Source organism: Gouania willdenowi, chromosome 5 (genome assembly GCF_900634775.1).
Source record: "Gouania willdenowi chromosome 5, fGouWil2.1, whole genome shotgun sequence".
NCBI lineage: Eukaryota > Metazoa > Chordata > Actinopteri > Blenniiformes > Gobiesocidae > Gouania > Gouania willdenowi.
This window is the reverse complement of record NC_041048.1, coordinates 14,553,602-14,570,350: the sequence shown is the minus strand read 5'-3', so window position 1 is coordinate 14,570,350 and position 16,749 is coordinate 14,553,602. Positions and strand designations below refer to the sequence as shown.

The 16,749-nt window shown below is 38.6% G+C and overlaps 1 protein-coding gene across 2 annotated transcripts; it reads right to left on the bottom strand.

Annotated features, from left to right (window-relative positions):
- Positions 1 to 643: 643 nt before the first annotated feature.
- On the bottom strand, positions 644 to 7,006 carry miip (migration and invasion inhibitory protein). Of its 2 annotated transcripts, none has more exons than XM_028447892.1 (9): positions 6,715 to 7,006; positions 5,945 to 6,108; positions 5,202 to 5,298; positions 4,597 to 4,708; positions 4,425 to 4,513; positions 4,212 to 4,338; positions 2,901 to 2,997; positions 1,026 to 1,142; positions 644 to 889 (listed from the first exon to the last, which is right to left on the bottom strand). In XM_028447892.1, exons 1-9 carry the CDS (start codon positions 6,905 to 6,907, stop codon positions 761 to 763), a joined length of 1,125 nt encoding a protein of 374 aa, XP_028303693.1. In that variant the 5' UTR covers positions 6,908 to 7,006; the 3' UTR covers positions 644 to 760. The 2 variants fall into 2 exon arrangements, with proteins under 2 accessions (XP_028303693.1, XP_028303694.1); XM_028447893.1 differs by having other exon boundaries at positions 4,597 to 4,705.
- Positions 7,007 to 16,749: the final 9,743 nt, after the last annotated feature.

Below are 16,749 nucleotides of genomic sequence, written 5' to 3'. Positions count from 1 at the left end.
TGGCAACAAATGGTAGCCTCAAATAGAGTATTATAATCTCAGAGGCAACCTTTCAAACCTGACTGCCAATGCTCTGACATCAGCGTATTATCAGTGTTATTTCAATAAATACCACTTATTTCATAAGTTTAGCATCTCTAAACCACATCACACAGCCCTACTGTTGTGTAACAACATTTTTTACATTAAAACAAATAAACATTTTGCACTGTATTGTAATGCAAACTTGAAAATTATACAGTCATTAAGTTCAAAGGTGTTGGATTTATATAATGAAAAATAAAATGACAGAATGAATGGAGGGTTACGCGGAGCTGCCGCTATATTAAATATAGATTACTGTGGTTTCCTGTTATCTGCAGGTTTATCGCAGGGCAACAGCCTCTGCTGTACTCAGTGTTTGTTCAGAGGAAGCATTTTAAAGGAAGTTAATAACAGAAGTAGGAGGTAAAGCGTGAAAAGGAAACAATGCAGTCCAAAGACAAAAATATTCAAATCTTGAAAACAGCTCATACAGTACATTACATGTTGTTAATAAAGACAATCTCTATTGGTGCAAAATCTTTATTTATTTTGCCATAAGAAAACAACATGTTTTGCACAGATACACAAACACAGCACAAAAAAAAAAAAAAAAACCCTCCATAATCAAAAAAAACCCCTCATTAAAAAGATCCAGATAATATATAATATAACAACTTCTTTTCTGTGTTTTCCCAACAGATAAAGTTTAACCACTCTGACACACAGTAATGATCCATCAGGACAAAGGTTGTGACATGCTTCTCCTTTTCCTTTTTGGGAAATAATGTAGAAAGTTGTGAGGAGCCAAACGTTTCACATTTGACATTACTTCCAGGTTACTGGACGCTTTCTGCGAAGACAAATCCTAAAGAATATTTGGAAAAAAAATATTTTATTCACACTGAGTGCAGTAGTTTATAAGACAGGACACATCAGAAGGATTCTTTGTTTTAGCCTTATGCAGATCTTATTTATTTAAAGACAATAAATGTCCACCTCACCTCCAGTTCTTTGTTTATCACCGGACTGGCGTTCACTTTCAGACTGCTGCGGAGATCCAGACTGCTTGGTGGCAGCGTGTTGCTCTGACCTGGGTTTGACCAGCCTGAGAGACAGTGCTGGATAAAATAGGACATCCATTAACAAACCAAAGGGCTGTCATACATTATTATTTCAACATGAACATTTTAGATATGATGACCTCTATTAGAAAACAGAGATGCATAAAGATCACAGATAAAACTGATGGACTAACAGATGTCGCATGAAGAACAAGAGTACATGGAAGTAGAATTAGTTATTAGGGGTGTCCCGATCGATATTGCATATCTGTCCGAGATCAGCCAGAAAACGAATATCGGATTTTAACGGCATCTAAAATCTCTGATATATATTATATTATATTTATTCATTCAATTGTAGAATACTATAGATATTATGTTGAAGGATAAAATTTATGTAACCAATTGGTTAATAATAAATGGATCAGTTTTTCTCATACCTACTGGGCGACCGTGGCTCACGTGGTCGTCTTCTGATCGAGAGGTTGGGGGTTCGATCCCAGTACCTGACTATGTGTCGAAGTGTCCTTGGGCAAGACACTGAATCCTAAGTTGCTCCCAGTGGTCGACTAGCGCCTTGCATGGCAGTCCTGTCCCACTGGTGTGTGAATGTGAGAGTGAATGGGTGAATGAGCTGATATGTAAAGCGCTCTGGGACTGCTTCAGTGCGCTTATAAAGCGCTAAATAAATCAAGTCCATTTACCATTTTACTGTTGTTGACTATTGTTCTCTGTTTGAGTAACATCACTTGATTAAACCTTTTCTAACATTCCACACTACAAAATAAATAATAAAAGTATGTATGATTCGTACTGATATTGTATCGGATCGATATCGGCCAAAACTCAAGGCCGCAATATTGGTATCGTATCGGAAGTGAAACATTTGTATCCCTAATAGTAATTTCTCATTATAGGGAACTTAATCCAGTGTTTTTCAACCTTGGGGTTGGAACCTCATGTAGGGTCGCCTGGTGTTTAAATGAGGTCATCTGAAATGTCTAGTAATTGATTAAAAAAATGCTAATTAGAAACACATTTTTGAATGTTTGTAATCATATTTTCCAATTTAAAACACAATCTTAAATGACTGTATTCTATACTTTCACTTTATAAAATATACATCTAGTTATTATTATTACTACTACTAATAATAAAATGCAGTTAAAAAATGATCTGAGCTGGCACAGCTTGCTACTCTGTATTTGGTCAATGACATTTAAGGATTATCACTGCATGATATTTCATAAAATGGGCATCATTGGGCAATGTTTATGAATATTATTATGGAAATAAATATAGAAATACTTTGAAGTATTATACAGGACTTTAATATAACTAAAATAGGGAATAAAATATATGTATTTTTTTCAAAATAGCCATCATGGCCTGACAGTTGCACCACATGGCATTTTGACACTTTGAATAATAAATTACATAAGTAATTTAGCAACATTTAAATAAAAAAATCAAAGTGAGTGCGATGTGCATATATACTTAGTTTAGTTAGTACATATTTGGTATCTTTTTATGCCTTTAAAGCTTTTTTTTTAACTAAAAGAAATGCAATTGGAAAGAATATTTATGTATCACATCATTGACCCAATATAGTATAACAAACATGATCAAAGTAATTCTAGAAAAAATCTTATGGTCACCAGATAATCCTAATATCAAAATGGGTCGTCACCATCCAAAAAAAGTTGAGATCAACTGACTTAATCATTAAAAAATAAGAGGTGATATAAAGTTCATACAAGCTTCATTGTGGTGCTTTGTAGTGTTTGTCCTGTGTAGTATATGATCCTTACTTACCGATGGTAACCCCAGACTATCAGAGGGGTTAAAGCTGCATCTCCTATGAGCTTTGTACTTGTATGGAGGGAGGAGGATGGTGCGAGGAACGCTGACCCTGTAAAAAGCAAGACACAAAAATTCACAGCAACACTGTGTGGATTCAGTGAGAGTATAGTATTTATCATTAAACCAAAATCTTTAATGGAGTACATAAAAAGTACAAAATACAGATGTTGATATGACAGCCGGAGCAATGGCGTTTGATTATCTTATTTCATAATTTCTCCTACATTGTTCTTTTTTGCATTATTCTATTTTATATTGTACTACACTATTTTTTTTATTCTGTTTTATTGTAAGGTGTCCTGACATGGCCTGAAAGGCGCTTTTAAATAAAATGTATTATTATTTAATTCATCACTGACGACAGCTTAGAAAGTTAAGATGCTGTCATAGTAAAATTATCTCAAATAATGAAAGTGATAAGTGATTAATTAATATTATTCAAACACCGGAAAAACAAACCATAATGAATAATAATAATAACAACGTATTCATTTTTGGAAACATGTCCTCATTAGATAAGCTGAATTAAATATTCTATGTTGAACCAAGTAAAATTCCTAGACGTTGGTTTTAAGTTATTAGAGATGTATTGACAAACGGAGATATGATCCTTAAAGGGTCCATGTTGCGCTAAATTGACTTTTCTGTGCTTTAAACATCATAAAGTGCTATTAGGGCTTCATACACATGCCCAAAGTGTTTTTTTCATTGATTCCCTTAATCGTTAGTTAGAGGGTGATTTGCTCCTTTCTTATTGCAGGGTGAGCACAAACACCTCGCTCCAATTTGATGACGAATTTGACGCGGCACTGAGCTAGAGAAGCCGCGCCTCCAGGAAGCTCTCTGCCGTGATTGACATGTAAACAGACACGCCCACAAACTTGAGCATTTTAGCGTCTTTCGCGCAGTACTATGTCTGTATTTTCTACAGTCTATGTATGTACCAGAAAACACCCCGCCCCCATGCTCTGTCTCGTGTTTTTAAAGCAGCATGAGCTCGGCTATGGAGTGGGTGGGAGGAGGGCGGGCCGTGCGGAGAGGAGAAAGTCAGTGTCCCGTCAATAGACACGCCTACTCATTAATATACACAAGTAGGATGCAAATCATCTAAAACTCTGGAAAACAGGTGAGTTTGGGAAAATAAACCTCAAATACTATGTTTTTGTGGTTCTTAGAACAAATGAAGATGGATAGCATGACAAGGGACCTTTAAGTCCTCCTTAGGTGAGAATAAAAATAAAAGCTTCATTTTATCATCCATACCTGACTAGTGCAGGTTCATCAGTAGTGTGAGGATGGGAAGATTTGTGCTTTTTGCACACAGGACAGCATTCCTGGGAATGAAGAGGGACTGGGAAAAGTCGACTGTTGATTCTGTAGGAGAATGTACCTGAACAATAAGAGAGCATGAACAGATCACTTCATTATTTCAACTTTATTTATGTTTTAAATTTTTTTTTTAAAGGTTCCTCTTACATTGATGTACAATGTGTGAGTCTGTAGTATTTTGCACGTCAAATATTTCTTTTAGCAGTCGTGAGCTTGGCAGGATCTCCTCTGAAAATCTGTCAAAACGGAGTTTGATTAAAAAAACCATCATGTGTCATAACAAAAGCTGTGATATATTAGAGCTAAGAGATGCACTTACTCTGAATCAGTGCTATGGACACATTCATCTTTGTTTAGTGAACGGAATACACACAGGTCATTGAAGAACTGGTCAGAGCGCTGCATCAGGGTGTCGTCATTGTCCAGGACTCCTTATGAAATGATAATAAATGTTCATAGTTATTGGCCCATTAGCTTTGCACTAAGCGTGTCCCAATCTGATATTTATATTGATTATATTATATCTCTCCAATTGCAACAACAAAAAAAGAAAAAAAGAAAGAAAAAAGCATCTATGTATTGTTTTTATTTGATTTATTGAGGTTCAATTTTGTGGGTCTTTTATTTTATTTTGTTCAATTGTAGAATATTCTTATGTTTAAGGTTAGAATTTATGAAAACCATTGGCAATAATAAATGCGTAGATTTTTCTGTTTAATCAAATAACTTAATCAAACCTTTCATAATACTTCTCACTACAAAATAAGCAATAAAATTAACGGTATATATGTTTCCAGCGGAAATCTCATTAGATCGATTACGGTGAACACACAAGGGTTCAATGTCCGTACCGAAAGTAAAAATGTTGGATCCGGACACCCCTAGTTTGTACATGCAACCAGTAAACATGGTGTTAACGTGTACCTGCGATCCAATCGTATCCGAGTAAAGGCTGCAAATGATGCCTTTCTGCAGGAGGTGAATCATGTTGGACTTCACACTCCTCTGGATGGACATCGCTCTACAAAAAGATAAAATAATATAACAATTATAAAAATCTAATGTTAAAATAGCAGCCTATTTCTTTTTTTTTTTTTTGCCATTTTTTCTTGATTGAACAAGCGAGACTGTAGGAGGTTTTGAAGTTCTGAATAGAAAAACAAACCAAGGAAAGTCATTATTCAAACAATAACATGTCATAACAGCCTAAACATGTATGCTTTGGATATTTAGCTTTTTTATTTAAATGAACTGGATCAAGATGCATTCAAAAACAAACAAACAAACAAACAACACCTGATCCTATTGCTGAACCAAAACCTCAAACAATAGTATATTGGTACTTGATATACTTCAGTATATTGATCTGAAAATGTGCTGTAATAGTGAATGTGTACATTAGCTCATGAAATGGGGGAGTATTACTATTAATCTATTACACCTGCAATCAGTCACAGGCTTAACAGAGACACACATTCACACACTCCTACAGCACTCCATTTTAACGTGTGGGAGAAAACCAAAGCACACAGTGACAAGGAGAACATGCAAATTCAACACATGGTTCACCACAAAACTGTAAACCCAGTTAACACCTATATTAAGTCAGAAGCAGGTCCACTGGCCTTACCGAGTATACCAAAATAAATAGGACCTGGACGCCATACCTGTTTTTTACTGTGATCTACGAGGCAGGACTTTAGGCAGACGGGATTATTCTGGTCCTCAGGATCTTTACTGGAGATGTCCAATGGTTTTGTGAGACTATCCACTTTGTGTTTGGAAGATGTGGAGACAAGCTGTTGATCACCAGCTTGGATCTCACATAAATCTAGAAAAGGAAAAAAGAAACATTGAATAAAAATGTAATACTATTTTAATGGTTTGTTTTTCTTTGATTTGATTTGATTCAAATCATGGTCAGAGGGTTTTTGGAAAAGGACAGCGTGACTGGGTTGAAACTTTGCTTCTGCAGCTCTCAATGTGTTATGGTACGTTCACACCGCCATAATGGAAAATCTAGAAGCTAGTAGCTCAATTAAATAGTGCTCAAAGTAAAAGTTGCAAGTTACTTTCACCGCCCACTTTTATTTTTGGTTATACATTTTTCCACAGTTCCCTTGCATACAGTAAACATCTGTATAAACTTAAAAACTTTATTTATTTTCCTCAAATCTGCATGAAATAAAAAGTTTGTCAAAAAAATTATAATGTCAAAAATAAATAAAAATAAAAATAACACCAATGAATTCAATTCAAATTAATAATAATAATTAAAAAAAACAAAACAATAAAAATAATTCAATTCAGAACTTGTAAATTGTAATGCATTACTTTCACCTCTGGTGTTAGATAAATAACGTGTTTTTGTAAAAATCTAGCTTAGCTAACATCTTCAAACGGTGGTTCCTGGTGTGAAAAGGCTGCATTCACTTACCTGCAAATCTCACGGTGGGCTTGCGCGGTGCAGCCCGGGCAGAAGCTCGCTCTTCCTGGGCCTCATCTTCCCTCTTCCTCCTGCGGCTCTGGCTGGAGCTCTTCAGTCGCTCCAGAGTCTCTCTCTGGATCTTCAGCTGGGTCAATAATTCTCTGTTTCGCTCCCGTAAAACTTCCACTTCATCCGTGAACATTCTAAATTCATAAAGTACGTTATATTAACTTAAATTCTTACGCAAAAAACAGTCCAGCTTTCTAATGAATTTCAAATAACAACCATAGCAACGCGTGGATAAACGCAACCTGATTGGTTGTCAATGTTTTACCCAGCATGCTTTGCTTTCTTAAAGCAACATTCCCACTTTAAGCTGCAGGTGTAATACCAGACAACAGGGGGCGCTGTGGCCCCACCATTACAAATGCTTTATTTTGGCACCGAAGCGGAGCACTCCGAAAGTCAGAGCTTCTGTTGGACGTCAAACTTCAGGTATATTTTACATAATGAGACACTTTGTCAGAATTATTGTCTGTTTTTCTACCTCTTATTCCAAAAAACTTACTATGAACTATAAACTATATCGTGTGCTGAGTAGTATTATAATATTGTATATTTATTTTTTCGATATTTTATTGAAGTGTATCATATCATTCCTCATTTCTCACCTTAATTTTGTCATGTTTTACAATGGCAATAAAAGCTTCTATCCTGTTCTATTCTATTCTAACTTCCTGTTGTCATTGTTTAAATGTCTCTACATGAAAAACCTTAGTCACTGTGATAAAAACTGACTAGGCACAAACCAGGGCCAATGTTCATGCAAGTGTTAATTAGGTTAAATTAGAAAACTAAAGAAACGCTGACTTTGAACATGTGGCTATTAGAATATGTTGGTTTTGATGTGATTTAAAGCTATTTGAAATGTCTTTGTTTTTATAGAATTTAAAAGATCCTTTTAATAGTTGGTGCATTTTTGTGTGAGTTGCAATCCATCTTGGCTAGTGATGTCAAAGGGATTGTATATTTATATAGTAGGACAAAACTTGAGGGAAACCTAACTAAACCAGTTAATAGGTTTTTTTTTTTTTTTTTTTTTTTAATAATAATGTATATAAATGCAGCACACATGGCATGGAGAAAACTGGGTGTATCTATATTGCTCCACCTCTACACTCATTTCCTTTTTTATAACCTGTTGGTAACCACTTTTGTGTTTGTCTCTACAACAATATGTTGTTGATCTTCAGTGACATAGACCATGACAAATAATTTAATTTATGTACATATTTATCTGGCATCATACATTATGTTTATAATGTAAATTAGGGGTTAAAACGAGTCATATTCACATAAATATGGCCTAGTTTGCACTTCTATGTAAAACGATATACATTATATAAGTCACCAACAATATCCAAGCAATGAGTGACAGAAATTGTAGGTTACAAGGTGTAACCATGGTTCTCTGAGTGTAGAGACTATTGCTCCACTACATATTTCATATGTATGGGGCAGATCACAGGGTCAGGTGATGTTGTGGATAATTAGCTTTAAGACAATGCGCCTGTGAGGTGGCTAATGACAGTATAAGAGCACCTGTGCACCAGACTGTCACTGATTAAAATTTTGATGGAACAGATCCCTGAGCGTCCTCGAGCCTGGAGAGATGGTCTCTTCACTCAGAGAACCATGGTTACACCTTGAAACTATCTCTCCACTACATATTTCATATGTATGGGGCACTGTAAGACACACTGCGAAGGGATAGAGCAGCACCCGCCCACAACATGAACTGTGTGTCCTTCGAATGAGAAGTTGCCGCCACCAGTGCTCCGAACAAAAGAATCACCACATAGATGTCAACGAACTATATACAAATGTACAAAATTTGTAGATGGGGATCTGGAAATAGGCATTGATGGTGACAAACCAATCCCCTCTGAAGATGGATTGTTTCACCCTCGGGACAGTCAACATCTTGCACAGCAAATGTCGGAGATATTTGTTTAGCCCTCTCAGATCTAAAAAGGCACAGAGATTCCCGTCCTTTTTGGGGATGCGAAAGTACCGGGAATAAAACCCAGCTTGCTTGTAGCCTGGTGGAACTACTCTGATGGCCCCTTGCTCCAACAGAGTGGAAATCTTGGAGCACAGTTTTGAATTTCAGATTCACTACTGTAACTGGGTTCGTACCCAGCTTCTTCCAAGCTGTGAGATGTGCACCAGCCAGGCAACGGTAGGCCGGACCCGGACTGGTGTCAGGAGCGAGGCGGTGACTTAGGTCGTCCTTTGACCTGGGCCCCCTTACTCTGCTTGCCTTTACCTCGTCTCCTGCCAAGAAGAGCGTCAAGGGTACCCCTCAGGTTTCCAGAGTCCCATCTTGTCCCCTGTATCGGGGCAGGGGGCCTGATGGGCTGTCCAGTCCCCTGCCACCTGCGACGCTTTACCAGTGCACCAGAAACCTCTCGGGCACAGCGACGTGCTTCTTGGGCCTGCTGTAACAGAGTATTTGAACCTGGTCCATATATGGCTGAGGGATCCACAGCCAGTTTTAAAAGGCAGCTTTGGTCCTCGGGCTGCAATGCAGACAGTGACAACCACTACTGCCGCCTCGTCACCCAGAGAGATGCTATGCCTTTCCCAGCTGCTGCCACTTGCTCCTTCATCAACTGTGCCATGACAGATGAAACAAGCTGTTGTTTGGATACAATGTGCCTATCATATCCGGCCCCCAGCTCACCTGCCAGCCTTGATACAGCACTAATATGGACCCTGTATTAGCCAGCTGCGCCTGCACTGCCATTGCCCTGTGTACCTTAACTAGAGAGGCATCCAACATCCTGCACCCCGTCGTTGGGCAGCTAGGTTTCCCCAGCACAGAGCCTGAAGGAAACATGAGGGCCGCCATGGTCTGGTTCAATGGTGGCAGTGCTGCACAGCCCACCTTTTCTCGACCCTGCATTGCAGACAACCATCTACTTGTGGTGGAGAATTTCAGTGGTTCTGCGGGTTTGGAAAACCCAGCCTGCATCAACTCCTTCACATCTGGGAGGAGAGGCACCAGAAATGGCGCTGGCTGTGTCTCCATACCCTCATTAAAGCGTGATGGCGCAGAGGCCTGACCTATTGCAGTATCTACCCCTAATGCCTGTGCTGCCCGGCCCCATCAGCTCTCTGAATAGGCAGAGCTCACTGCCCCTGTCTAACTCCTCATGTGCTGGGGCAGCCTCCTCTTGCCATAGCGTAAGGTCATCAAAAAACTGACGAAATATGTAGTGGAGAGATACGATAGAAAACACTCACTGCAGGACGTTGACTTAAATGTCCTTGATTTTATGACCAGTTTTTATTTAATTTGAGGAAATTTTGTAGAATAATTTGAGGAAAATTGCAGGACTTTTGAAAAATTTTGAGTTTTTTAACAGCTGGCAATTCAAAATGTCAGCCATCAAGTGGGCCCTGGCAATTACTGTGGAGTTTCACTGATTTTTTGTTTTTGGAGGTGCTGAGATATCTACAACTGAATTACTTAATTTACCAGTACACAATGATTGACGTTTTCTGACGCGTGACATAAAGCATTATGTTGTTCATTGGGTTTATGAAAGGTTGTTGCACATCAAAGACAAAGCCTATAGAAAACAACAACAACAAATGCAAATTGTTTCCTTCATAAAATAGCGGTGTTATTCACTGCTTGAACTTGATGGATAAACATGGTGGTTTTCTTTGCTCATTTTTCAATGCCAATCAATGACAGCATGCAACTAAAAGTGGTTTAAAGCATATAAACCCCTCATATTTTATTAAGATTAGTTTTTTTTTACATTAAACATGTCAATCATTGATGGCTGTAAAGTCAGAGTTGCAGGTTTTGCCGAGTCACAACCAGAACCGTTTGCATCACCCACACCCCATGGAGCTAATGGCAGTGATCTGAGTGGGGAGCGACTGCTCAGTATTCAAGTCACGGTTCGTTTGCATTGTGTGTTGACCAGGACGGTACCGTATGATTAGCTGACCACTGCAGTGTGGAGTTTTACCCCATTATCAATAAACAGTGCCAGTCATAAAGTCATACACTCCTCCCTCTCCCTCATTACTCCCCCATTGCTCGGTCATAAGCAATTACTGCCAGGCGCTAGGATGCTTCATTGTTCATTAGGCAGACATAAAGGGCACAGGCTACAAAAACAAACAAAAAGGAGAAACTCCATGTATTTTCCTGATAAACAACACGAAAACAATCAAAAGATCAGTTTGATGGTAATTGTTTTGGAAAGCCAGTTCCACTCGTATTCTGAAATGAGCTCAAAAATGGTTTTTGACTCTTATGAAGTTATCTAAAAGATTACAAATATCTTTGAGTCCTGTAGTATCAAACACCGGATTTATTGACGCATTTTTCATAATCATTAGTAGAATATTTGCATTTCCTGAAGAAAAAGCAAGTGAAGATGCATACTGTAGCTGAAATGAACCCCTAATTAGTTTCTGGAAGAAAAAAAAAACTGACGTCATCCACCAATCAGTAGCCAGCATTTCCCCCTGCTGATTCCCGCCAATGATGCCCCCCAATGATGTCCCCTACATCAGAGGCCTTAACTCTCATCTCCCAATATTCCTAGCCTTCCACCACCCCCCACATCAAGAACCCTGAACGAACCATGAACAACAAACCAACCACGAACAAAGCACAAACCACAAGTGAACTCCGAAAGAACCACAAAGCACGAACGAATCACAAAAAAAGCTCGGACACTGAAAGAATCGAAAACTCTGTACAAACCACGAAGCACAAATCACAAATGAACCACAAAGAATGACAAAACCATGAACCGTGAACAATACACAAAGGAACCACAATAAAAAACCTGTTGGAACAAGTCATGAACCCCAAATGAACCACAAACACGAACGAAGCACAAACCACAAACAAACTCCAAAGCATGAATGAAGCATGAAAAAACAACAAACCATGAAGGAAGCACAAATGAATCATGAACCACAAATAAAACACGAAGCATGAACCACAAACGAACTACAAAGCCACAACAAAGCGCAAACAACAAACTAACCGTGAACCCTGAATGAACCACAAAGCATAAACAAAACATTAATAAGCACAAATTCTGAAAAAAGCACAAACGTACCACAAATGAACCACAAAACCCAAACAAAGCATGGAACGCAAAACACAAACAAACCAACATTATTATGTGGAAGTCAAGGAAACATCAAAGCGATCAGCAGATGCCTCTGAAGAAGACTGGCAGTTGACAGTTGAAACATATAAGGCGATCAAAGTAAATTCCCTAACCCTAATCAAAACATTAAAAGGTTAGAAAGTCAACTGATACACTTTATGTTTATGAAGTGTTTTACAGTTATAACTCAATTTCATGTGTATATGACAGTAATGTAAGTAATTACAATTTAAGAATTAGTTTCGCCAATTGAAACATCCTTTCTGTTCTTTTATATCGGGCACTTGTCCAAGGAAACAGGGTGGGCATTTAAACTGTATTGTTGGAGGAAAATGTGTTACTGGCGCATGCTGTGTTGCCTCTGCTGTTTATTTGACTCTCCATATTGCAGAGCAATTATCGTCACAATGGAACAAAAAGGAAAATAATGATAACCAGAGTTTAAGTACACGACAAGGCTCTGTGGATGAATGTGATTGTTTTTGTTATTGTTTAAAAAGCATGGGACATCTTTCCTTTTGAAGTGCAGTCTTGTCCCTCACAGAGTTTTCTCCGTTTTCGTGGAATTACATCTCCACTCCACGTGATGTACAGCAGTTGTGACAGTGCACAACCACACAGCGACTTCAGACGTTGAATAAGGTAGCGATATGGGTCCGACAGAAAACGTGATCAACAGAATTGGTGAGGGAAGTGTTTTCTGCTGATAAACCAAAGAGAAAGGATCGATTGTCCCCACTGCTCCACTGACAGAGCAGAATGCCATTAAGATAAGGTGGATAAGACCTGCCGCAATGTTTTCCTCAGTGCTACAAAAAGGCAAGTGCAGAGTAAAGAATTAGTTGTTTTTTTTTTTTTACTTTTTCCTCTTTACTTAAAAAAACAAATCATAAACTCTTCCATTTTTACAATTTCTGTCTTTACAATATCAACTTATTCACACACCAATGGGACTGAGCTGCCATGCAAGATGCTGGTCAACCACTGGGACCAACTTAGGGTTCAGTGTCTTGCCCAAGGACACTTCGACACATATTTCGTATTTCCATTTAATACTCATTTCAGTTGAAGCTTACCGTGTTTTGTTTGGTTTGCAGTTCTCCCCAGAATATAAAGAAAGTGGCATCATCCAAGATGGCTTCTAAAGGAGGGCAGACTGAAAGCAGAAGCTACAATCTTGGGGTAGCCACTGGGGGGAGGAAGCTGCCTGTTATAGTTGTTTCAGTAATTTAATCAGGAATTATAATTTTTTGTTTACATTTATATTTGAATGTTTGATTATGTGTATAGTTTTATTTTGATAAACTGCTGCCATTAGTGAATTGCGGGTTCCACCAGTTGGTATGTTTGTATTCCGCCCTCCCAATGATCTTTGTTGGCGAGCCACCTTGCATATAAACCCCACCATGTGTGTCATTTTTTAGGTCAGCTAGGAGAAGTTAAGCACCTGTGTTTTTTGTGTGTGTTGAACTCTGTTCATCAGTTTTGTTTGGGTTTGTTTGGACTTACTTTAATGTTGTGGTTTTGTTAACTGAAGATTTTTGTAAATAATTCGAACTCGTATTTTTGAAAACTACAGAAAAACTTGTTTTCAAGCCTTTGCTCTTTGGCCCTTGACAGTGAAACAATACTTAAAGTTTATTTATAAATGGGATACAATTTCATTACATACAACACAGCTGCCTATATCATCATTAGTAGGTTATACAACATGTTTTCTCATGCTTTGAAAAAAGTTGACAAATGACTAATTGCCATGAACAGGTATTGGCTACAATTGTCCTGATTGTTGCAACGAGGAAGCAAACCCTGTTATTACCAATACCTTAAATCACAGCAAGCACTTTAACCTTTTGATCAGAAGTAGAGACAGCAGTAGAGGGTCTATCTATACATGGTCATCTAATGGTTGATGATTATTTTTGTCATGGAAGACAAAGAGCACAAGGTTTGTATCAAGTTTGCTTGATTCTTAGTTAGTCAGCAGCTGATTTTGAGGCTTTTATGTCAGTGATGGGTATAATGGGCTGTGGCTGATTGAACACGTTCAGTAAATCAACAGAGAAAGAACGTACACGACGTGTTAATCACAGCCATTGCATCGAGCTCAGGAAGGACAATGAATCTGAGTGGATGCAACCAAGCGGACAACAGGCGCATGAGGGAGACTGCCAGTGTCACATTGGGCTGATGGACTGCCTCAGACACCTGTATTTGTCTGTGCCACGTCTTCCTTCAGCCTGTCTGCTAACTGCTCTTACATAACCAGTGAAGAATTATCAGTATTTAAACAAAAAGGATGATGTTTGGATAAAAGCAACATATTCATAATTTCATAGGAAATGTGGCCACTGCTTAACTGTTATTTACTTTAACTGTAAAGCTGGGATTAGTGCCACTGTCTTGCTGGAAGCATAAAATGAGGCAAATCAGGCTAATCCAGAAGCAGTTTACCAAAAAAACCACAAAAGAATGTCTATGAAATAGTAAAATATTTTTTTCCATGGAACCAAAGAAACCTAAAGCATTCTCATATTTAGGTAAAAACAAACAACAAAAAGCTGTCATCCCTTTGCCTTTTATTAATCCTACAGGTTAAAAGTAAAAAAAAAAATTCTTAACAAGCTTTTAGCACAATTCAAGCAGCCTTTTCAATCAAATGCTTATGAAATGAACTAATTAAAAAGCTTTCAAGCTTGTTTGGCAGACAGACTAATCACAACTTCAGAGTTTATTAGAGAATTTTAGTCTTTTAAAAATCCAAACGTATTTAAAAACCTCAAAAGTCAAAAAGGTAGTTTGCACTTCTTTGTAATTATTTAATAGCATCTTATTTATTCTGAGCAGAGGAGGGGGCCTTAAACTCTATGAAAGACTATAATAAATGTAAACGCATGATGCAATAAGATGGCGTCTGCTGTTACAATGTAAGACTAGATCTACATCTAATAAGAGGAAAGAATAAATCATCTTTTATTATAAGACATTAAGGAATGATTTATCTTTTTATATTTATTTCTTTAAGGTAATCTCATGGCTGTGATGTATGACTCTCCTGTGGGATGACTTCATAGTTCAGAGGGATATAAGTCCTTCTAACACCTTTATGCTTCAATGCACTTTCCCCCATGACCTTTTCTGGTTCCTATGAACAACAACAACTGTGCTGAGTGGCTGTACGGTGTCAGGAGATTCAAAGCATGATAGAGATGTCATTCATTAGCCGTTGCAGTCTAGAACATGATTTTAAATGCTGGTTGTCAATAGAGATGTCCTCGCGTCATGCCATTTTGATGGTCTAGAAAATGCTAAACTGCCTGTGATACTACAGCTCGTCTTTCTGACAGGGAAAGAAGTGACATCCTGGACATGCCCATAGTCCCAGAGGGGATCATTGGCTCCGCGCTGGGCTCCATGCAGCAACGATGTGACGACGGAGCCCTCCGCCTCTGTCTTCCTTGGGAATCTCCGGCCCCATCTCCACCCGTGTGACAGAAAGCATTCCCGCAAACTGCTCCTCAGGGCCCGCAGATCAGAACACAGAGACTGTCCACTACTTGGCCTGCCCCGGGCCTCAACACAATTTGTCCGGCTGGTCCGGAAAGCCTTCGGCTTCAGCTGAAGCTACGGCTCACAAAGGTGAGCAGCGCACAAAGGCTGGAAGAAGAGGAGGACAGCATGATCACTCTCCTCTCCTCGGAAGCCCTCCATGCCCCAGTCTCCCCGCTACAACGGTCCATTGACGAGAAGATCGGCTTTTGCCCCCCTCCCTTCATGTCCACAAGCACACACACAGACACACACACACACACACACACACACACGTTCCGATAAAAGTAATGTGTGTCCCGCTGACACACCCAGGCAGATGGCACAACAAATGAAAGCAAAATTTGCCACAATAAGCAGCGCGATGACGGCACCTGCAGTTCCCCCTTGGCGGTAGGCTGAGTCGCTGGCCGTCAAAATGGTTGACTCCCGGCTTGGGGTCACGTGACTGGGAGATCCCTATAGCATGCTGATGTGTTGTTTTGGTCTGTAGTGCATTTTATTAAATACTGCTCCACCAATGGTTTGGTTTCTCTCTTTCTTTCTTCTCAAAACTAATAGAGACCCTCAAGATAAAGACATGGAATCTACCAGATATCTGAAATGACAAAATAATAACGTAGCTTCCAAGATGGCAGCAGGTTTTGTGAGTGACAAATTGCCCTCTCCATTGATTTAATTTTTTACTTTGGAGTTAAAATCAGCATCTTCCACCTTAGTCAGTGCTGAGAATGTTTGATAAAAAAAATTCTGATTAGAGTTGGATATCATGGCCAATTTCCTGAACCGATTAATGAGATTTTGAATCAATTAATCATGATTCGATTTTGATTCAGTATTGATCTTTCAAATGTTACTTGGATATTAATAAGATATGGGGTGGCTTACCCAGCATTACTTTGTCTGCATCTGCCATCTTTGCACTGAATACACTCAGACAGTTGACAGACACAGTTGTCAGTGTTGCTAATGCCAGACTATAGCGCGAGACTATTATATATATATATATATATATATATAGAGTAAAAAAAAAAAAAAAAATACATTTTGGCACCTATGAATCAATTTTGGAAAATTTCAATGAAATTGATCAATTAAATCGATTTTTGTTCTCAGGTCTAATTCAGATGTTATATGCCCCGCTTTTATACTATCAACACTGATAAACTTCAGAAGAGTCTACATCCTTTGTGCTAAATCTTTCCACTTGTAAATGATTTATTATCTCATTGGCAGTGGCATCCTACTATTATCTCCAGGGAAGTCCAAACAGGAACCCTCT